The following is a 22192-nucleotide window of genomic DNA, read 5'->3' on the forward strand; positions in this document are numbered from 1 at the left end:
ATTAGACAGCATGATTAATGCACAGGTGTGCCTTTGGCTGGCCACAATAAAAGGACACTCAAAAATGTGCGGTTTTACAATATTGTAGAGTTACACCTACACAAGAAATATATTTGAAGAACTATACAAGTTTTTATTGAATAAAATTAATTTTTATATATACATTATCCCCTCCGGACAATTTTTCGTTTTTGGTTGTTTTTTTTCTCCCCTTCTTCCGAGACCCGTAACTTTTTTATTTTTCTGTCAATCTTGCCATATGAGGGCTTGCTTGTTGCAGGATGAGTTGTACTTTTAAATGAAACCATAAGTTTTAACATATAGTGTACTGGAAAATGGCAAAAAAATTCCAGCTGGGGAAAATTGGGGAAAATTGCAAAAAAAGTGCAATTCATGATGGGTTTTGGCAAATTTTATTCACAATGTTCACTGTATGCTAAAACTGATGTGTGTGGGTGTGATGCCTCAGGTCAGTATGAGTTTGGAGACACACTAAACATGTATAGGTTTACTTTTATCTAAGGGGTTAAAAAAAAAATCAGAAATTTGTCCAAAAAAAGCGTACTTTTTGCACCATTTTCCCCAACCCGTAGCAAAATTTGCGGCAACCAAAAACCGTAATTTTGGCGTTCGGATTTTTTTGCCTCTACACCGTTTACCTATCAGATTAAATGATTTTATATTTTGATAGATTGGGCATTTTTGAACATGGCAAAACCAAATGTTTGTATATTATTTTTTTTTTAACCCTTTAATTTTCAATGGGGCAAATGAGGGCTGATTTGAGCTATTAGGTTTTTTATTTTTTTTTTCCTTTTTTTTTATTTTACTAGTCCCCCTAGCAGTCTGATCGCTCGTTCATTTCTGTTGATCACAGCTACACAGCTGAGATTACCAGAAATGCTCATGTCTTGTAACAAGCAGCACTCGGCTGGGTGAAACAGGAAGTTAATCATGTGAGCTACATGAATCATCACATGACCCTGTGCTACCATGGCAACCATCGGCTCACAGTGATCATGCACTGCCGATGAAGCCGGGTGAGTAAACATTTACCACATCGAGCATTGAAATTGCGCTGTCACATTTTGACATTGCGATTGAAGGGGTTAACAGGCTCAGGTGGATCGCGGATGCACCCATAGCTGCGAGGCACACATGTCTGCTGTACAAATCAGCAGACATGTGCGCAGATCACCACTAGCTGCCTGCAGCAGCCGCAGGTGATCACACTATGGTGGCTTAGGACATACCAGTACGGCCCCCGGTCATTAAGGGGTTATTTTAAAAGGATGAGGAGAGTTTTTACATGTGAAAAAATTGTCATAGGGTATATATGGTATAATAATAATAATAATAATAATAATAATAATAATAATAATAATAAAAAGTCTAGCTGTATTTGTTATGGAACAATATATAGAAACCTCTATAGAAAGGTCAATATTCAATAAATCAGTATGTCAAAATAAAGTGCTTTAGTGCTTATGTTGAATACAGAGGTATATACTGTATGTTCAAAGACTGATTACTAGCCTAATATATCGCATGACAATTAATGTATACTGCCTGTAGTTGTATAATCATTCAATCTATGTAGACATGCCTGACAAGTTATAAACACTATAGTAGTGTAACATCATATAATCATATGGCACTTGCCAGGGACTCCAGGGATGCTCCCATCCCACGTTTCGCCATCTTTCTCAAGGGAAACGGATGTAGGGATAAAGAAAATAACAAATACAGCTATTATAATCCATAATAATAATAATAATAATAATAATAATAATATAATTGTAAACCCATGAGGAAAGAGTCCTTTCCTTTCCCCTCTGTACCAGTCTGTCACTGGTAGTTTATATACTGTATGTATTTTATAAGTAAACCCTGAAATAAATGGTGCATTAAAAATTCTTATCTATAATTATTATCTATCCCTTTTTACTTGTAACTTGTATTCTAAATACATTTCCTTTTTATTGCAGGAAAATATAAATTTTTCCCTAACAATTGAGACAATGTGAATTAAAAAATAATGTTTTTTGGACTATCCTAAGAATTGGATTTTTTTACCAGTCCAATCCTTAGGAGAGTTATGGAGAAGTAACCAGCAGTGATCCTTTCTTATCAGTTCACTTCGCCACAAAGTTTATAAAATATTTTACTAATTCTTGCCAAGAGAATAATACAAAGGGTTAAGGAGCAGACGTGACCAATATTCATTCATTTTGTTTTTTCATTATGCTTACACTCCTAAAACCAAAAAATATTTTATTTCAAATGGAATTTTTTTTATTGGTTTATGGATTTATTCCTTGGTGCTTATATGGTGCCAACATATTTCACGGTGCTGTACAGAGAATATCATCACTCACATCCCTGCTATACAGTGTATGTCATTTATATTAAAGCAGCATTATACATTCATTATACCAATAAAATCAATTTATTTACCTGAGTGGGTGACAATACATGTGACCTGTTTGAAGTAGTCAGCGATGCAGACTCAGTTTCATGTCCATCACTTTTACTCATTTGTTCTTGTATATCTTCCAATAACATTCCTAGTCTGAATATCTGTCCTTCCACTTCTCTAGAACAAACCAAACAGATTACATAAACAATAGTTTCTTGCAAAGTTCCCAACAATTGTATCCATCAATCTGGCCGGGAATGACCTCCAGACATCATATTTATGCAACTTCCAATCAAATTTTAATAAACCAGTGGTTAAGACTGTACAATGAGCAGCACGGTGGCTCAGTGGTTAGCACTGAACAAAGTAGCACGAGAGCCACTGGGACTGACTAGTGGTGAACTCATGACATCACCGCATGTCACAACCCGTGGCTCTCATGCTACTTTGTGTGAGAACTGCTGCAAATATTGACCTGCAAAGAAATCATGACATCAGTGCACATCAATGCCCGCAGTTAGCATTAACCCCATCAGTATATTACCTCATTTGCCACCGCACCAGGATGAGCCGAGGTGAAGCGACAGGATTGGCGCATCTAATGGATGCACCAGTTTTGGGGCGTCTGCTGCCTGCTATTTTTAGGCTGGGGAGGGCCCAATAAAAATGTTGAAAAAAGGAAGGTCCTGCACCAAAATTTTCCATAAAAAATTCTGTCTTCTATATTGAGAAATCACATACAAAATAAAATCAAATATGCCCCCTGATGTGGACTTAATAAGGCTTCTTACGATTAAGAAGACTTCTTAATAACAATAACAATGTGCCTCCTCAGCCTGACCCCAGCTGTCAGCTTCACATTGGCTGGTGATCCAATTTGAGGGAGATCCCACTGTTTTCTTTTTTTTTTTAAATAAGTTATTTAATTGTAAATAAACAATTTAAAAACAACAGCATGGAGTGACCTCTGTTTTGTATTACCAGCCAAGGTAGAACTGCCAGCTGGGGTCTGCAGGCTGCAGCTGTCTGCTTTACCTTAGCTGGCTACCAAAAATAAGGGGGATTCCACATCTTTTTTTTTTTTTTTTTATAAATTATTGAATTTGGGGACCTACAGGTTGTATACTACAGGGTGGTCTTTGGATGTTTCTTTTCTTCCACAGGTTTGTACCTTTTGTGGAAATGTTGAACACTTGCACCATTCACTAATTATCTCTACAGATTCCTTCTTATTCTTAAGCCCCCGTCACACATAGCGATGTCGTTAGCGAGATCGCTGAAACATCACAGGTTTTCTGACGCAATAGCGACCTCACTAACGATCTCGCTACGTGGAGAGGCAAAAAACGGAGCGCACCACTTATAGCAGCAAATGAGTCAGTGAGGGTGCACCCTGGTGCAGAGAAGGAGAACCATGCAAAGGAGAGGAGGGAAAGATTCTGCACAAAGAGTCAGGGGCACACCAGTAAGGTAGTAATATCAAAAAGAACACCTTTATTAAGTGCACAAATGGGACATGTTAAAAACATTTAAAACAAACATGGAGACAACAGCACCCACTAGGTGGAGCCAAGCCCAAAATGTTACAACAATGAGCTAATATATGAAAAGAGACAATATAAATAGTAATATAACAAAAAGACCCGACAAATGTGCAGTATCAAGTACCTAATATCATAGGACCCTCTGGTGGTAACGTGGTGTAGAAAAACTGCCGAGGTGAGGGGGGCAGCCCCCAATATAGAGCATGAAAGAACAAGATGTATGGAAGCAAGGAGATTACCTATGCAGATATAAACGGTATGCAGGTGAGTACCTGGACTGGAATAATTGGTTGTTAGTACAGTACCACAATAACAGCGATAAACACCAGGGCATATACCCCGAAAAGTAACAAGTATATAAAAAGCACTGTAGCACAAGTATTTAGAGATTTATACATCCAATGCTGGAAGGCATGGAAAATGGACAAATTAGTGCGACCTTATAACAAAAAGGGCTAAATCCAGCAAGCTCCATACATACAGGGTTAGAGGTGGTACTGCACCTACACAAGCTAGAGAAGCATAGAATATACGAGTCTACAAATAACAGGCACAGTAGCTGCTGTGTGACAGGGTCCCAACGACCGCTGAGGTCGTTATACGGATTGCCGTATCATTGCCGTATCGTTGCTATGTCACTAATTAGATCTGCCTGTTTTACAGCTCACTAGCGACCATGTAGCGACGTACCAGCGATCCTGACCAGGTCGTATCATTGTCGGGATCGCTGGAACGTTGCTACGTGTAACGGGACCCTTACAACTGGCATATGCTATGCAGTATGTACTTTTCTTCTATTGCATATACCTTTTGCTTCTTCAGGGAATCTGTCAGCAGGTTTGTGCTATGTAATCTGAAGATAGCATGATGTAAAGGGTGCTTTACATGAGATGATCTATCGTGCGATAGATCGTCGGGGTCACGGTTTTTGTGACGCACATCCGGCATCGCTTGCGACGTCGGGCTGTGTGACACCTCCGAGCGACGCAGTAGCGCTCACAAATCGTGAGTCAAACAAGAAAAATTGCGACCAAAGTCCATGACAAACAGGGGTTCGGGCTGGACGCAGGCTTTTTTGGTCTTCACATATCCCAGGTAAATCCGCAATTATTACTGTTCCCTTATCATTGGAGGCTGGGATTTATCTTATAACCCTTCACTAACCTTGTGCAACCCTGTTTGTCATCTATTTCATTCCAACATACTACTTATATGGTTGCCATAATGATTCTTTGATGAATTGGTTTGGGGTCTATATTTCAGCTTGTATATATATTTGTTGCAGTTCCCTGGGTGGACTATCTACTATCTGATTACACATATATATATAACGGATAACATATAACCACTAGTAATCAGTATCCTGGTGTGTTTATAGTCCGATTTAAGACCATTGTCTGTGTCCACACTTGTTTGTGCCGCCCTGCACCTGTTTACCAATAAAAGTTTTTTCACTTTGTACCCTGGACTTTGGTCGCAATTTTTCTTGTTTGTATCCTAATTTCACGACTTGTCCTAGTCCCCATCCAGGTATTATGACTATCATGGTCTTCTTACTGTGTTATATTAATTCCTGGTAAATCATGGAGTGGCTGTGGCTTTCTTTGTACAAATCGTGAGTCGTGTACTCGTCGCTCGGTTCCATAATCTCGTTTAATTAAAATGGCGCTCATTGCTCATCGTTCCCGGGGTAGTACACGCCGCTTCGTGTGACACCCCGGGAACGATGAACAGCAGCTTACCTCCGTCCCGCGGCACCCGCCGGCTATGCGGAAGGAAGGAGGCTGTTTATGTCCCGCTCATCTCCGCTCCTCCGCTTCTATTGGCCGGCCGCTGTGTGACGTCGCTGTGACGTCCCTCCCCCTTCAGGAAGAGGATGTTCGCCGCCCACAGCGACGTTGCACAGTAGGTAAGTGCGTGTGATGGGGGTTAACGACTTTGTGCGCCACGGGCAACTAATTGCCCGTGGCGCACAAACGACGGGGGCGGGTACGATCGATTGTGAAATTGCACGATAGATCGTACCGTGTAAAGCAGGCTTAAGAGTTAACATTCAATTTATAACCCTATCTCTTATCTCAAAGGAAGTTTGTGTTTACTTGCAATGTTAGTTTTAGCTTCCTTGCTTTATAATAATAATAATAATATAAATCTTTATTTCTATAGCGCCAACATATTCTGCAGCGCTTTGCAATAAAGAGTATGTAACGTGCACAAGCCAAAGAATATGGAAAAACTCACCCCACCTCCCCCGGAAGTGATCTATTTATGGCTGGCTGCATGTGGGCAGTGACTTGAACTGTCCAAATAGTGACTTCCATTGGGGTTTAGGTCAAGTTCGGGTCCCAAACCAATCTTACTTTAAGTTCGGCTTAACCCGCTGAACTGAACTTCCACGGGCCCGTTCATCTCCATTCATGGTTTCTTTGTCTACATCATGCTGCTCTCAGATGAGGTAGCAAAAACCTGCTGACAGATTCCCTTCAAGAATTTTCCTTATTGTTATGCTCCAGTGCCACCTTGTGGATATTTTGTGGAACTGCATTATGCCATTATTTTGGGGAGCCTGTTTTTCATTGTCATCAGTGTTCTGATAAATGTACAGTGCTGCTCACCATTATTGGCACCCCATCATTTTTTTCATAGATTGTACAATATCTTCAGAAATAAATGGAAATGTACCAAAGTTATATCCTCAGGACTTTTTAATTAGTGGTCCAAAGTAATACAACAAACAATGTTTGTCAACTTATATGTGTCAATTTCAAAGAAGATACCAAATAAACAGCATGTGCAGCAATAAAGGAACCCTTAATTACTATTTGGCTGCACACCCTTTGGCATTGTTGACCTTAGCTGGTATTTTCTCCCACTCTTCCTGTGCAGTTTCTTGAAGCTCTGAAGCAGAATTCTTTTTACAATGGAAGATTTCATCTCAACCCAAAGATTTTCAATGGGATTGAGGTCAGGACTCATTGCTGGCCATTTTAAAGTAGTTCATATTTTCTTTTTCAACCATTCCTGTGTAGGTTTGGATGTGTGCTTTGGGTCATTGTCTTGCTTGAAGACCCATGATCTTCAACTCAAAACAAATTTTCTTACATTGGGTAGGACATTTTGCTCTAAAATCTTTTGATAATTGCCTGATTTCATGATTCCTGTGATACAGGCAAGTCCTCCAGTAACAGATGCAGCAAAACAACCCCACAGCTTTTTGGCTCCTCCACCATGCTTAACTATTGGTAGGGTGTTCTGTTCCTTAAACGCTTCATTACGCCGTCTGTAAACAAACTGTTGCTTTGCATTGCCAAAAAGGTCTGGTTTTGTTTCATCTGTCCACAGAACATTTTCCCAGAAGGATTGTGGCTTTTCAATGTACTCTTTGGCAAAGGTTAGTTGTTCCTTATTATGTCTTTTCTTCAGCAATGGTTTCTTCCTTGGCCTTTGCCCAAAAACCTTTGCTTGGTTTAGTGTGTGGTATATGGTACTTGTTAAAACCATGACCCCAGACTGTTCCAGATTGGCCTTCAGGTCTATGGATGTTGGATGTGGTGTTTTTTCCACCATTTGCACCAATCTTCGAAGACATCTCTTGTCAATTTTCCTCTTTCCCCCACATCCAGGGAGGTTCTCGACAGTTACATGCTGAGCAAACTTCTTAATAACATTGCGCACTGTTGAAACTGGGATACCAAGATCTTTGGAGATGGCCTTATACCCTTTGGAAGCCTTGTGTTTTCTAATAATAGCAGTTGTGATGTCCTCAGACAGCTCCTTTGTCTTCACCATTGTGATAAAGGAACAGGGCCTAACATGTGGGTTTTTAAAACACTGAAGTCATCATTCATTGGGTAATTCATGTTACATGGGCACCGACAATTTATCACCGGTGATTCTCATTTGTGATTTACCACAGGCGAGTCACAATGTGTTTCCATACTTATTTAATGTAAAAGGCCAATACCAGTGCACAGCAGCTTTTTGTTTTTCTATTTTTCCCTCCCATTGTTTTTTGTTAAAATTGTTGTTTATCATTTGTTCTTTGTATTTAACAAGAATGCTCTATACAAAAAAAAGCTGTTTCACTCGATTCATTTTTTATCAGGAGATTTTCCACCTTATGTACTTAAACTTCATTGGTGCCAATAATGATGAGCAGGACTGTATGTACAGTGGGTACGGAAAGTATTGAGACCCCTTTAATTTTTCACTCTGTTTCATTGCAGCCATTTGGTAAATTCAAAAAAGTTCTTTTTTTTTCATTAATGTACACTACACACCCCATCTTGACACAAAAAAACAGAAATGTTGAAATCAAGGAAGGTCAAGGAAGAGTTCTGGTGGTCCCAAACTTGTTCCATTTCAGGGTTATGGAGGCCACTGTGCTCTTAGGAACCTCGAGTACTGCAGAAATTCTTTTGTAACCTTGGCCAGATCTGTGTTTTGCCAGAATTCTGTCTCTGAGCTCCTTGGGCAGTTCCTTTGACCTCATGATTGTCATTTGGTCTGACATGCACTGTGAGCTGTGATGTCTTATATAGACAGGTGTGTGCCTTTCCAAATCAAGCCCTATCAGTTTAATTAAACACAGCTCGACTCCAATGAAGGAGTAGAACCATCTCAAGGAGGATCACAAGGAAATGGACAGCATCTGACTTAAATATGAGTGTCTGAGCAAAGAGTCTGAATACTTATGATCATGTGATATTTCATTTTTTCTTGTTTAAAAAATTTGCAAAAATTTCTACCTTTCTGTTTTTTTCTGTCAAGATGGGGGATGGGGTGCAGAGTGTACATTAATGAGAAAAAAAATGAACTTTTTTGAATTTACCAAATGTCTGCAACGAAACAAAGAGTGAAAAATTTAAAGGGGTCTGAATACTTTCTGTACCCACTGTATATTACACAACCTTGTTTGGTCTGTTATGAGTGACCTCTCTTCTTTTATTATATTGCTTTACTATTAAAATAAAGTTATGTTTTTATGCATCTTTTTTGTGCAAGGAAAGGCTCGACTGGTTTTAGAGAAAGAAAATAAAGCTGCTAGAATGGCCCAGCAAGTCACCTGACCTGAATCCAGTAGAAAATTTATAGAAGGAACTAAAGCTCAGAATGCATAGAAGGAGGCCATGGAACCTTGAGGATTTGAAGAGTGTTTGTGTGGAAGATGAGCCAAAATCACAACTGAGCTATGCATGCGACTAGTTTCTCCATACAGGAAGCATCATGAAGCTGTTATCACCAACAAACACATTTCTATGTATTAAATTAATTTCAGTAAACGTGTTCAATACCCTTTCTCTATGTCATTTCTCATTATTACACATCACTAAATTTATGGACACATATGGTTTGATTTCTTTGCCTGTGTGGATTGGTGTCACATGGAGATTTGCACAAATTTCGCCGACTACCATGGCGGCATTGGGCTCTGTTCAGATTGTACATTTGGACACACCGCCTGATGGTTTCTCTAGTGTCTGGGATCAACACAGGCAGTCTCGGGCATTGACCTGCTGTGTGCTAATTCATGGGCAGGCTAGCAAGAGTTAACCTCTGCTAGTCTGCTTGCTCCTTTAATCATATGTTGTGGGGAGACCTATCACATCTGCTCCCCTCCTATTAATACATTGGAATCTTCCTACCCATGCCAGCTATAGTTTATTCTGTGTTGGTGTCTAAAGTGTGGTGACCCAGACTCTTACTGGTGAAAGTATTTTGTGTATTATGTGTTTTGTTTTGTACTTTCTTCTTGCTCTTGTTTGTCTCCTGAGTCTCTGATTGTATTATACTGTGTGTTTGTGTGTGTGTGTGTGTGTGTGTGTGTGTGTATGTGTGTGTATGTGTGTGTGTATGTGTGTGTGTATATGTATGTAGGTGTGTGTGTGTGTGTGTGTGTGTGTGTGTGTGTGTGTGTGTGTGTGTGCTATGTGATAGCATTTTTGTTTTTGCCTTGACTGTCTTTTTCTGTGGTTTCAACACACTCCTGTTCTGCCCCTCCTTGGGGAAAGGGGAATTGGATCAGGACTGGTCAGGAGCAGGGGCAGTAAAGACTCTCCACCATTAGGAGTATCCATAAGAATAGGGATAACAAAGGATAACAGGGTCCCCTAGTTGGAGGGACAGCTTAGGAACTTAGGAGCCCAGGTTCCCCACTAACCCAAAGTCATTGTCACAATTGGATGGGTTATTACCAACATCTGGTAAGAAGTTAATTTCAATAGCACCTTTAGAAATATATTTACTTAGAAACTTGGTGACGTGATCAATACTTATTTCAATCGCTGTATATATTTCTGTGCTAAAGTCAAATGTGGGGGATTTCACTGTGAAAGAATCATAATATATGTGTATGGTGGAGGGGCATTTTGGGGACACAGTATACTCAAAGGGAGCCATGAAATCGGTATTGTAGAGGTGAAAATATTAAGTGGCTTCTCTGTAAATGACATTAATGACTTCTGAATGAAAGCACAGTCAGACTAAAGCCTGCTTTACACGTTACGATTAAGCATACGATATCGTATGCGATCGTAACCACCCCCATCGTATGTGCGACACGTTCAATTTGTTGAACATGTTGCACACACGATTATTTGCTGTCACACGTACTTACCCGTCCATACGACCTAGATGTGGGCGGCGAACGTCCACTTCCTGGAGTGGGAGGGACATTCGGCGTCACATCGACGTCACGCAGCAGCCGGCCAATAGAAGCGGAGCGGTGGAGATGAGTGTTACGTAAACATCCCGCCCACCTCCTTCCTTACGCATTGCCGGTGGGAGCCGCGGAACGCAGGTAAGATCTGTTCATCGTTCCCGGGGTGTCACACACTGCGATGTGTGGTACCCCGGGAACATTGAACAACCTCATGTTCAATTTTTAGCAATTGAATGACGTGCATGCGATGAACGTTTTAACGTTCATTCGCAATCTCACGTAGCTGTCACACACTGCAATGTACCAATGCCGGATGTGCGTCACTTACGTGACCCCGCTGACACATCGTAAGATATATTGTTGCGTGTAAAGCCCGCTTAACATGCAGACTTTCTAATAGACATTTATGCTGGCACCTAATTATTTAATTAGTCAACCACAACCTCAACTGTCCTGAATCGAGTAAAGTCTTCTCTGCTTTCTAAAAACACATCTTTGTATAACAGGATTATGCCATTGTGATAGCTATGACAGATTTATTCAATCAAGTTAGGCTTAATACCAAATAAATATCATACACATGCATCAAAATACAAAACTATTTGCGATATATTTTTTTCTTTCTTTGCTGTCTTATCAATATTTTCAATGTTATTTAAATGACAAGTGTATTTTTTTTAAATGACATCTCCACCTTATGATGTGATAATCTGGCAGACAGCGGAAGTGGCAAGCAAGCAATGGAGGGTTATACCGGACGGGGAGTAAGAAGTCTGGAGCACTTGTTATGCATAGACTAGCAGGTGGCCTGATTCTAACACATCGGGTATTCTAGAATTTATTGTGTAGTTAATGTATGATTTTTGTTATATATATATATAGATGTTGTTGTGTGTAGTTGCCAAGTGTTTGTGTAGGGCGCTGCAAATGTTCTGGGTATTGTCTGGGTGTGTGAGAGCGATGTTGTTTGTGTGTTGCGTTGTGTGTGTTGCGTTGTTTGTGGAGCGCTGTGTGTCTGCAGCGTTGTGTGCGTGTGGTGCTGTGTGTGTTGCGCGGTTTGTGTGAGTGTGCGTGTGTGAGTGTGTGTGTGTCGTGTGCGTATGTGTGTTTTGGGGGAGGTATGTTTTGTGCAGTGTGTGTGTGTGTTGCACGGTGTGTGCGTATATTTGTGTTTGCCGCGGTGTTTGTGTGTTGGGTGTTGTGTGTGCGGCGTTGTCTGTGTGTGTGGGTGTCTGTGTAGGGCGGTGTTTGTGGTTCCCAGTGTGTGTATGGTGTGTTGTGCGGTGCGTGTGTGGCGGTGTGTGTGTGTTTTGGGGGAAGGTGTGCACCCCCATCGTGCTCCATCCCCCATGCTGCGCACCCCCCATCGTGCTCCATCCCCCATGCTGTACACCCCCCCATCGTGCTCAATCCCCCATGCTGCAAACCCCCATCTTGCTCAATCACCCATGCTGCGCACCCCCATCATGCTTCATCCCCCCATGCTGCGCACCCCCCATCGTGCTCCATCCCCCATGCTTTACACCCCCCCATCGTGCTCAATCCCCCATGCTGCGAACCCCCATCTTGCTCAATCACCCATGCTGCGCACCCCCATCATGCTTCATCCCCCCATGCTGCGCACCCCCCCATCGTGTTTCATCCCCCCATGCTGTACACCCCCCCATCGTGCTCAATCCCCCATGCTGCGAACCCCCATCGTGCTCAATCCCCCATGCTGCGCACCCCCATCATGCTTCATCCCCCCCATGCTGCACACCCCCCATCGTGCTTCATCCCCCCCTATGCTCCCCTCAGAGAGGAGTATAATAGGAGGAGAAAAATAGGAGGAGTAGTCCTGGGGGGAGAGGAGTATAATAGGAGGAGTAGTCCTGGAGGTGAGGAGTATAATAGGAGGAGTAGTCCTGGGGGTGAGGAGTATAATAGGAGGAGTAGTCCTGGGGGTGAGGAGTATAATAGGAGGAGTAGTCCTGGGGATAGAGGAGTATAATAGGAGGAGTAGTCATGGGGGGTGAGGAGTATAATAGGAGGAGTAGTCCTGGGGGGAGAGGAGTATAATAGGAAGAGAAGTCCTGGGGGGTGAAGAGTATAATAGGGGGAGTAGTCCTGGGGAGAGAGGAGTATAATAGGAGGAGTAGTCCTGGGGGTGAGGAGTATAATAGGAGGAGTAGTCCTGGGGGGAGAGGAGTCTAATAGGAGGAGTAGTCCTGGGGGTCAGGAGTATAATAGGAGGAATAGTCCTGGGGAGAGAGGAGTATAATAGGAGGAGTAGTCCTAGCAGGAGAGGAGGATAATAGGGGGAATAGTCCTGGGGGGTGAGGAGTATAATAGGAGGAGTAGTCCTGGGGGGAGAGGAGGATAATAGGCGGAGTAGTCCTGGGGGTTGAGGAGTATAATAGGAGGAGTAGTCCTGGGGGGAGAGGAGGATAATAGGCGGAGTAGTCCTGGGGGTTGAGGAGTATAATAGGAGGAGTAGTCCTGGGGGGAGAGGAGGATAATAGGGGGAGTTGCCCTGGGGGGAGAGGAGGATAATAGGAGCAGTAGTCCTGGGGGTAGAGGCGTATAATAGGAGGAGTAGTCCTTCGGGAGAGGAGTATAATAGGAGGAGTAGTCCTTGGGGGGAGGTGTCTAATAGGTGGAGTAGTCCTGGGGGGAGAGGAGGATAATAGGGGGAGTAGTCCTGGAGGTGAGGAGTATAATAGGAGAAGGAGTCCTGGGGAGAGAGGAGTATAATAGGAGGAGTAGTCCTGGGGGGAGAGGAGGATAATAGGTGGAATAGTCCTGGGGTGGAGAGGCGTATAATAGGAGGAGTAGTCCTGGGGGGAGGTGTATTATAGGTGGAGTAGTCCTGGGGGGAAAGGAGGATAATAGGGGGAGTAGTCCTGGAAGTGAGGAGTATAATAGGAGGAGTAGTCCTGGGGGGAGAGGAGGATAATAGGGGGAGAAGTCCTGGGGGGAGAGGAGGATAAAGGAGGAGTAGTCCTGGGGTGAGAGGATGATAATAGGTGGAGTAGTCCTGGGGGGGAGGTGTCTAATAGGTGGAGTAGTCCTGGGGGGAGGTGTATAGGTGCCCAATGTGTGCGGGGGGCGTGGCCGAGCCAAGCGGCCAGTGTGCGGGGGTGTGGCCGAGGGGGCAATGTGTGCAGGGGGCGTGGCCGAGCGGGCAATGTGTGCGGGGGCGTGGCCGAGCCAAGCGGCCAGTGTGCGGGGGGTGTGGCTGAGTGGACAATGTGTGCGGGGGCGTGGCCAAGCGGGCAATGTGTGCGGGGGGGCATGGCCGGGCGGCCAGTGTGCGGGGGGCATGGCCGGGGTGAGCGGTCAGTGTGGGGGGCGTGGCCGAGCTGCCGATGTGTGCGGGGGGTGTGGCCGAGCAGCCAATGTGGCGGTTGTCACTGTAATGACGTCATTTTGGAGCAAGACAGACAGACAGACAGAATAAGGCAATTATATATATAGATTACTGTATTTTTCAGGTTATAACACGCACTTTTCGTCCCAAAAATGTTGGAGGAAAATGAGGGGTGCATCTTATAATCGGAATGCACCTTACTGGGAGGTGGTGGAGAGGGGTAGCTGGTGGCTGCGGGTGCTGTGCTGGGGCCTGCGGGGTGCTGTGCTGGGGCCTGTGGGGCACTGTGCTGGAGCGTGCGGGGCGCTGTGCTGGGGCCTGTGGGTCGCTGTGATGGGGCCTGCGGCGTGCTGTGCTGGGGCCTGTGGGGCATTGTGCTGGGGCCTGTGGGGCGCTGTGCTGGGGCCTGTGAGGCACTGTGGTGCGCTGTGCTGCGAGTTGTGAGGCAGGGGCATCCTGAAGTCGGCAGTGTAGGCTTCAAATAATGGCGCCCGGAGTCGACACATGCGCAGATGGAACTCTCGGCTCAAGATCTCAACTGCGCACGTGCCGACTCCGGGCACCATTTCTTTGAAGCCTGCTCCCCCAACATCTTCAGGATCCCCCTGCTTACCGCTCGCAGCACAGCAGCCCAAAGCACTGCAGCACAGCGCCCCGCCGGCCCCAGCACAGTGCCTCACAGTTTCTGGAAGTTGCCTACCTCACAGCATCTGGGACAGCTGCCGGCCGCATCACCCTGCCTCCTGTGACCCCTCTCCACCACCACTGCCACCCCTTCGGTAACACACCACCAGATTACCAGATGGACCCCATTTTTTCACCTTTTTTTTTCTAAATTTGGGGTAAGTCTTATAATCTGGTGCATCTTATAAACCCCCAAAATACGGTAAATTCTCACCTAATTCTCTGTAGTGGTACTGCGCTTTAGGACCTTAACTTGTATTTTAAACACATACATAGCCATAGATTATGTTGGGGAGGGGGGTTTCTAATGTTTATGACAGATTCTATACAGACCATACCTCTCTATATCGAACTCTCCTACTGTGTGGTTTCCTGTCCTGTATATCTGAAGCTGCAAATCACGATGCTTCTCTTTTGTAGACAGGTAATCTATTTCCAATGTCTCTAAGCTTGATTTGAAGCTTTGGAAAACCTACACCAAAGCAGAAAGATAAAACAGTCTAATTACAACATGATTCTAAGATGTTCAATATGTTTGGATTTTGTGAATAAGGTTTTGTGCAGATTTCTTTGAAAGTGGTCAGACTATTTTAGAATTGAACTACAGCTTCAATGGCTCCATCAATCCCTATTATGATGGAAGTATTTGTTCAGCCAAACTGCAGGACCTCCACAAGCTGTACCCTTAAGCGGGCTTTACACGCTACGATATTGCTAGCAATTGCTAGCGATATCGTACGCAAAAGCACCCGCCCCCGTCGTGCATGCGATATCGTGTGATCGCTGCCGCAGCGAACATTATCGCTACGGCAGCGTCACACGCACTTACCTGGTCGGCGGCGTCACTGTGACTGCCGAACAATCCCTCCCTCAAGGGGGAGGGACGTTCAGCATCACAGCGACGTCACCGCGACGTCACTAAGCGGCCAGCCAATCAAAGCGGAGGGGCGGAGATGAGCGGGACGTAACATCCCGCCCACCTTCTTCCTTCTTCATTGCGGCCGGCGGCAGGTAAGGAGACATTCCTCGCTCCTGCGTTGTCACACACAGCGATGTGTGCTGCTGCAGGAGCGACGAACAACATCGATAATCAACCATTAGCGATTTTTGGTTTTGGGATGACCTCTCCATGGCGAACGATTTTCACCATTTTTGAGGTCACTTAAGGTCGCTGGTAAGTGTCACACGCTGCGATATCGTGAATGACGTCGGATGTGCGTCACTAACAACGTGACCCCGACGATAAAACATTAACGATATCGTAGCGTGTAAAGCCCCCTTTAGGCTATGTTCACACAAGGCGTTTTTGTTGCATTTATTTGCATGGTTTTTACATGGGTTTTATGCAAATCCATGGTAATAAAACGCTGCTTTTTACAGGACCAGCAAAGTCTATGAGATTCCTGAAATCCCATGTACACAGACACTCACCTGCTTTTTTTCCCTGACTGAAATGGGAAAATACTGCCTTTATGCTGCATTTTTGCAAGAAGCAGTATGTCAATTCTTTGAGCACTTTTAAGGCCCCTTTACACGCAACAACATCGCTAACGAGGTGTCGTTGGGGTCACGTAATTCGTGACGCACATCCGGCCTCGTTAGCGATGTCGTTGCTTGTGAAACGCAGGAACGACCGTTAACGATCAAAAATACTCACCATATCGTTGATCGTTGACACGTCGTTATAATCACAAATATCGTTGCTGCTGCAGGTATGATGTTGTTCGTCGTTCCTGCGGCAGCATACATCGCTATGTGTGACACCATAGGAACGAGGAACATCACCGGACCTGCATCCTCCGCCAATGAGGAAGGAAGGAGGTGGGCGGGATATTACGGACGCTCATCTCCGCCCCTCCACTTCAATTGGGCGGCCGCTTAGTGACGCCGCTGTGACGCCGCACGGACTGTCCCCTTAGAAAGGAAGCGGTTCGCCGGAAACAGCGACGTCGCTAGGAAGGTATGTACGTGTAACGGCTGTTAGCGATGTTGTGCGCCACGGGCAGAGATTTGCCCATCACGCACAACCGACGGGGGCGGGTGCTTTCACCAGCGACATCGCTAGCGATGTCGCTGTGTGTAAAGTGCCCTTTACTGCTGCTTTTTTCACCATTGAAAGCAATGAGAGTGAAAAAAAAACGCAGAAGTAGTTTTTCCTGCTTCTTTTGGTGAATGAAACTAACTTTATTTAAACACGTTCTGTAGACAAATGACACGTCAAAATTTCATAAAAAAAAAGAGGCAAAACGCTTGTTCACGATTACCAGTCCATAAACAGGCTAATATTCACCCAACAAGCAAGCAAAATGCTCATCAATCAAGTACAATTACTTTTAGACATCAATAACAATCATTGTTATGACATGATACTGTATAGGGACAGAACAGGGGCGTAACGATTGCAATTGCAGAGGTCACCACAGTGACTGGACTTGGGGGTGGAGGAGGCCTTCCAGCACTACCGCATATTTCAGCTGGATGTGCATACTTGGAAGCACATTCAACTGAAATGCAGTGGCTACGCAGAGACCTGTCGGGTCCCTGCACAGCAATACAAGCTGGCAGCATATATATATATATATATATATATATATATATATATATATATATATCAGGATGGGTACAGGCTAGGATCATATATACAAGTATGGGGAACATAAATACCAGGATAGGTTAGGTATGTACCAGGATGGGGACATATATACCAGTATTGACCCAGGATGGGGATCATATATACCAGGAAGGATATCATATATACCAGGATGGGGGACATATATACCAGGATGAGGATAGATATACAAGGATAGGGACATATATTCCAGGATGGGCCCCGGATGGGGACATATATACCAGTATAGAAAACATATATACAAGGATGGGCCATATATATACTGGGATGGGGAATATATATACCAAGAGATATACTAAGATGGGGCACATATATACCAGAATAGGAGATATATATATATATATATATATATATATATATATATATATATATGTACCAGAATGGGGAACAAATATACCATTATGGGCCCGGGATGGGTTATATATATGCCAGAATAAAAAAACATATGTGCTAAGATGGAGAACATGTATACCAGAGTGTGAAACATATATACCAGAATGGGGGACATATATACCAGGAAGGGGGACATATTTATTAGCATGGGCCCAGGATGAGGAACATTTTTATTAATAACATTATAATTATTATTTATAGAGCATCATTGATTCTATGGTGCTGTACATGAGAAGGGGTTACATACAAAATACAGATATAAGTTACAGTAGACAGACTGGTACAGAGGGGGGAGTGTCCTGCCCTTGCAGGCTTCCATTCTATAGGATAATGGGGAAGAGACTGTAGGTGGAGGGGTTGGAGCACGTTCCCATACCAAGATGGGGAACATATATACCAGGATGGGCTCAGGATGGAGAACATATATACCAGGATGGGCTCAGGATGGGGAACATATATACCAGGATGGGGAACATAGATACCAAGATAGTCCAATAATAGGGATCATATATAGCAGGATGGGCCAAATATATACATGGATGGGGAGATATATATCAAGATGGGCCCAGAATGGGGGACATATATACCAGGATTGGGGAAATTAGTACAGGATGGGGGACATTGCTACATAATGAGGGAGGGGGGCAACTGATATGTCCTTAAATAAGTGGTCCACTACAATGCCTAGTGGCCACATCGATTTAAAGCTGAGAAAGAAGACTTTTTCCAAATACCTTCTGTTGCCAATTCTGCCTGTGAGCGGCACTATCGCTGTCCCCATCACGTGACCCAGGCTGCAGTGGCCTCTGATGTCCAGTGATGTCACGTCAAGTTCAAGAAAGAATTGGAAATTGACTTGACATCACCGAAGCGGGACCAAGTCTCCCTAAGTGACTGGGCTGTGGGCAGAGTTTCACTGCATGTCACAGCCCAGCATTGTGCGCGTTCTCTCCTTCACTGCTTTCATTAACAGAGCGCCGCAAGCACGCATAATGCTGGGCTGTGTCATGGGATGAAACTCTGCCCACAGCTCAGTTACTCAGGGAGAATGGGGCCGGACTCAGTGATGTCGGGTCAATTTCCATTTTCGGAAAGTGACGTGACATCACTGGATATCAAAGGCCACTGCAGCCCGGGTCACGTGATGTGAACTGAGCGAACAGCAATAGCGCCACTCACAGGCAGAATAGTCAACAGAAGGTATTTGGAAAAAGCCTACTTTCTCAGCTTTAAATTGATGTGGCCATGTTACATTATAGTGGACCACCTCTTTAAAGGATTTAAAAACTTATTTTTAGGCAATTTTCAGTGGTTTATCGCCCTGTATTGGCCTGTATAAATGAGTCATTACGGTGCTTTGATATATTTTCAATTTCAAGCATTAATGTAATAAACAGGATGGGTGATTCTTACATTCAAAAAAAAAACAAGACAAAAATTAGAGCAGGACATTGGCGGATATCTGACTGCGGAAACAGGAGCTTTTCATCTATTTATACAAATTAACCATATCTATATTTGACCTGAAACTGCAAACAACTGACGGCACATGGAAGCCAACAGGAAACAGTTTTGAAGAATAAATGTAACTTTTTCCATAACGGATGTTGTGGAAAGACACAAGAAAACACTGCCTGATATTCAGGCCACTAATTACAGTATATACACTACTTCATAGCCAAAAGTGTCCCCATAATGATAGAGATCCTGAAGACGACATTGCATCAATTAAAATAAGATATAAGAGAAAGTGAATTACAGAGCAAATATAGAAGCAAACTGCAGATATGTCATCACATTCTTGTAGAATTATTGGGAGCAGTTACAATACCCAGTTTCAGTATCTTCCTACAACTAGAAGCGCTGCCTCTTTTGCGCTCTGTCGTAAAGCATACACTGAAGAGCCGAGAGATAAAAGTGAGACCAGAAGTAAAAACAATATCTCAAAACTTCTGGACGCCTTAGGCCATTACTCTACATGGCAGTGGACATAGACCGGCTAGGACAGGCGGGTGAAGGCCACACACATCTCACTTTACCGTCATTCTGTTTTTTCATTACAGTTAACATGAAGAAAATGTAAAGTTCAGCAATCCTAATTATAAACAATGTATCAATGCACATTTTGTTCTTAAAGGGTTGTCCAGTCATCACACCATAATATTAGATCGTTGGGGGTTCGATACACCACAACAGGTTTCACATGTTTCACATTGGCTGCATAGCAACTCATGAAATGGCCCCACAAAGCACAGCTCATTTCAAAGTATAGTGGCCGCTGCTGGTACTGCAGAACAGCTCTTATTTCTTGAATGTGAACTCTTCTGGAGTAACCAGCAGAAACCGCTACACATAGAACGGAGCGGAGTACTGCAGCTAAATTCTTCCAGTAATAACAGCTGATTGGTCAGAGTGTCGGACCCCCATGAATCTGATATTAATGACCTGACAAGTCATCTGTATGGAGTGACCGGACAACTTCCTTAATCTCCATGATTTCTTTATTCTCTATCTGTTCAGGCTACATAAATATTGTTTACTGGTATCTAAGAGAAGTTTTTCAATAGATAAAGAGACTTTATTTTACTTGTTTCCTTGCTCCATGGTAATGGCTACATGTTTTCTGCATTGCTAAGGTGGAGGATCAATGTGCACCGAATGCTACACTACCATTGTCTTGCACACATATACTGCATCTTATTAAAGGGTTATTCAGAATGCAATTCACATAGGGCATGCCAATACATTTAGATTGGCCTCATCCACTGTGAGCCATGGGAGAAGAATGGGTCTTGAAATTAATATTAGTATGGGTGTTGGGATTAATATTAGTATGGGTGTTTGGATTAATATTAGTATGGGTTTTGGGATTAATATTAGTATGGGTATTGGGATTAATATTAGTATGGGTCTTGGGATTAATATTAATATGGGTTTTGAAATTAATATTAGTATGGGTGTTGGGATTAGTATGGGTCTTGGGATTAGTATTAGTATGGGTCTTGGGATTAATATTAGTATGGCTCTTGGGATTAGTGTGAGTTTTAGGATTAGTATTAGTATGGGTTTTGGGATTAGTATGGGCCTTGAGATTAGGATTAGTATGGGTTTTGGGATTAGTATGGGTCTTGAGATTAGTATTAGTATGGGTCTTGAGATTAGTATTAGTATGGGTCTTGAGATTAGTATGGGTTTTGGGATCAGTATGGGTCTTGTGGTTTCTTTTCCATGGACGTGTCTATGGCATCCCATCATGCAGGCAGCAGCAACAGAAAAAAAGTGGAGAGAGCACAACTGTGTGGGGACATCTGTGAAGCTCCAGCAGCAATAGACTTCAGGCTGGTTTTGGGTTCTGACAGTCAGACATCAATAAGGATGTGCTGAAAGGTGAAGAAAGATAGATACACATCCAAAATAAATGCAAAAGAGCACTGTGATTATAATTATCTTCATTCTACAACTGATTTAATGACCAGGAGGTATAACCCTACTTGGATGGTAAAGGTGCTCCAACATCACACAGTTTACTAGTGGAAATAAATAGTAGTTCCCTGAAATCCTGCAGCTAAGAAAGGAGCTTATGTGGCGCCCCTGAGGCTTCCGTCGCCACAGGTCATTGCACCCCATCCAGCGGTGTGATGCCCATTCTGGGTGAGGAAGGGAGTGAACACCGGTCCCCTGGTAAATCCACACTACACCCATTGCTAGGAACACACTGGGACCAGGGATAGTGGCAGTTACCCTCCCATGCTGCATGCTGGGAGGGGCCGTAAGACCCATCCCTGCTCCTATAGGGTAGATCAGAGCAACTGGGGAGGTGGGAGGAGCCACAAGAGTGCAGACAAAGAAAGGAAGGTCAAGTTTAGTTAGTCGAAGAGAGGGAGGGGAAGGAGAAGGAGGCCTGCAGGAGGCAGGCAAGGAGGAGAAGTGAAAGGAAGGAGAGCTCCAAGTCAGTCAGGAGCTGAAAAGAAGAAAGAGACGCTTCCTGGTGAAGATCCTGGGACTCAGAGGGTCCAGGTGCCACCAAGCAGAGAACAGAAGGGGTCCCAGGGCCACGGGTAGCGGTAGAGCTGCGGTGGCCTGTTCCACAGGAACATCGGTGGAGGGATCAAGCTGCAACAGGGGACGGTCCCTAGAAACCGGAGGAGTGCAAAATCATCTCCAAACAGTAAAAACCGAGGCCCAGGGAAAGTTGTAAACTCCCCGGGCCACAGCCCACAGCAGCACCTCCAGAAAAGGGGTAATCAGCCGACAGGTGACCCCCCAGCCCGGAGGCTGTTGTGGAGGCCAAGCCAGGTTTACCCTATAAAAGGCAAGGCTTAGGAAGACAGCAGAAGATAGAGACACTTAGGAGAAGGGCACCGGGTTTTGCTTCAAGAATCACCCAGAAACGACGGAGGTCCCTAACAGTGGTCCCAGCAGTCCAAGGGCCCCTACGGGCCCAGACAAGAATTGTGAGTAAAAGAACTTGAACTGCACCCTTGGAGTGGTCTCTGTTATTCTAGCTGCTTAG

At 44.0% G+C, this 22192-nt stretch overlaps 1 protein-coding gene across 1 annotated transcript in view; it reads right to left on the reverse strand.

Annotated features, from left to right (window-relative positions):
• Positions 1-22192, reverse strand: part of AKNAD1 (AKNA domain containing 1) — a 162239-nt gene that overhangs the window by 89561 nt on the left and 50486 nt on the right. Inside the window, exons 5-6 of the mRNA XM_075322119.1 lie at positions 14996-15129; positions 2458-2596 (exon numbers count right to left, since the gene is read on the reverse strand). Coding sequence (XP_075178234.1) covers positions 2458-2596; positions 14996-15129 — 273 coding nt within the window. The remainder of the gene's footprint in view (positions 1-2457; positions 2597-14995; positions 15130-22192) is intronic.

Source organism: Anomaloglossus baeobatrachus, chromosome 8, assembly GCF_048569485.1.
Source record: "Anomaloglossus baeobatrachus isolate aAnoBae1 chromosome 8, aAnoBae1.hap1, whole genome shotgun sequence".
Classification (NCBI taxonomy): domain Eukaryota; kingdom Metazoa; phylum Chordata; class Amphibia; order Anura; family Aromobatidae; genus Anomaloglossus; species Anomaloglossus baeobatrachus.